Source organism: Nanorana parkeri, unplaced genomic scaffold (genome assembly GCF_000935625.1).
Source record: "Nanorana parkeri isolate BGI_ZX_2015 unplaced genomic scaffold, ASM93562v1 scaffold474, whole genome shotgun sequence".
In the NCBI taxonomy this organism is placed as follows: Eukaryota; Metazoa; Chordata; class Amphibia; order Anura; family Dicroglossidae; genus Nanorana; species Nanorana parkeri.
In genome coordinates this window covers 634217-635408 of record NW_017306742.1, presented here as the reverse complement: position 1 = coordinate 635408, position 1192 = coordinate 634217, and the positions used below count along the sequence as shown (strand labels likewise).

At 43.3% G+C, this 1192-nt stretch overlaps 1 protein-coding gene across 3 annotated transcripts in view; it reads right to left on the bottom strand.

Moving 5' to 3' along the window:
• TFAP2C (transcription factor AP-2 gamma) overlaps positions 1-1192 on the bottom strand; it is a 29295-nt gene that overhangs the window by 16807 nt on the left and 11296 nt on the right. For all 3 annotated transcript variants that reach the window (XM_018560679.1, XM_018560681.1, XM_018560680.1), the window contains one exon: positions 585-1061. In XM_018560679.1, coding sequence (XP_018416181.1) covers positions 585-1061 — 477 coding nt within the window. The remainder of the gene's footprint in view (positions 1-584; positions 1062-1192) is intronic.

Below are 1192 nucleotides of genomic sequence, written 5' to 3'. Positions count from 1 at the left end.
AAAGTATTGTTAAAGAAGAATATGTAATAAAAAAATTAAATAAAAAAAAATTACAAAAATTTTTTAAAAAAAAAGTATTTGCAGCTCTTTACAACGTTTAAGCACTTACACTTTTTTTATTTTTATTTTATCACCACCCTCTGGCCTACAATTAACAAATAATGAGGCTAATATACTAAAGGAGTCCAGAAAATACACATATTTAAAAATTGTGTGAATATTGACTATAATTAGCTACTCCTGATTATTTTATCTGCACATGACTGGATAACTCAAGTGAATATTGACACAATTTATTGCGTGAACCTTCTCAACTCTTTTAGTAAGTCAGCCTCTGTGTGGGTAATAGTACATAAAAATCAAAAAAATCCCAATTTGGGCCTTCAACAGCTTCTGTATACTACAGTGAAGTTCTAAACTGAAACTGGGCCTTCAGAAACCTCCCCACACTACACAGAAGTTGTCTTTGGTTTGTGATGGTGACAACCAGTTGAGCACACGCCATATATGTTGTCAAGCTTTAAATGTAACACTCGAGTCATGTTTTTCCAAGTCAACCAAAACCCAACAAGCAAAACCCATACCGCAACATCCTCCATCTGCTGGCCCATCTCTTGTAGGCCGAGGTTGTCGGCTAGGTTGGAGTCCAGTCCATGGCCGCTACCGTGCTGAAGAAGAATGTCTGGCCTCCTCTGGAAGTCTCTGCTCAACCTCCCCGATGAAGGGTCCAAAGATGGAATGTGGTGGACCAGCCCGGCCCGGTTGTGGTGGGAAAGCCCTCCGTGATCTTGGTTCTGACGGCCGGGCCATGCTTGCTGTTGGCTGGGAGGCGGGTGAGAAGAGTGGAGGGTGTTCAAGGAGAAGGGGTCTCCCAGGTGGGAATAAGGGTCTCCAGACTGGGAGTAGGACAGAGGCTGGTACGGAGGTGGGAAGTACGGGGGCTGAAAATCAGAAGACCCCGAGTGGGAGAGAGGGGGAGCTGGACTGTACAGGTGTTGGCTGACTGACGACAGATGATGGGGTAACCTCGAGTTCCCATTACTGCTCCCATCGTGCCGGTCCTACAAAACAAAAAAAATCATCAAGTGTTACATTTCACATTCTGACAAATCCCATTTAATCTGATGGAGCTCGTTAAAATATATAATAAAGTAAAGCAAATTGCTATTTTTATCCGGCCAGCTCCCTCCCC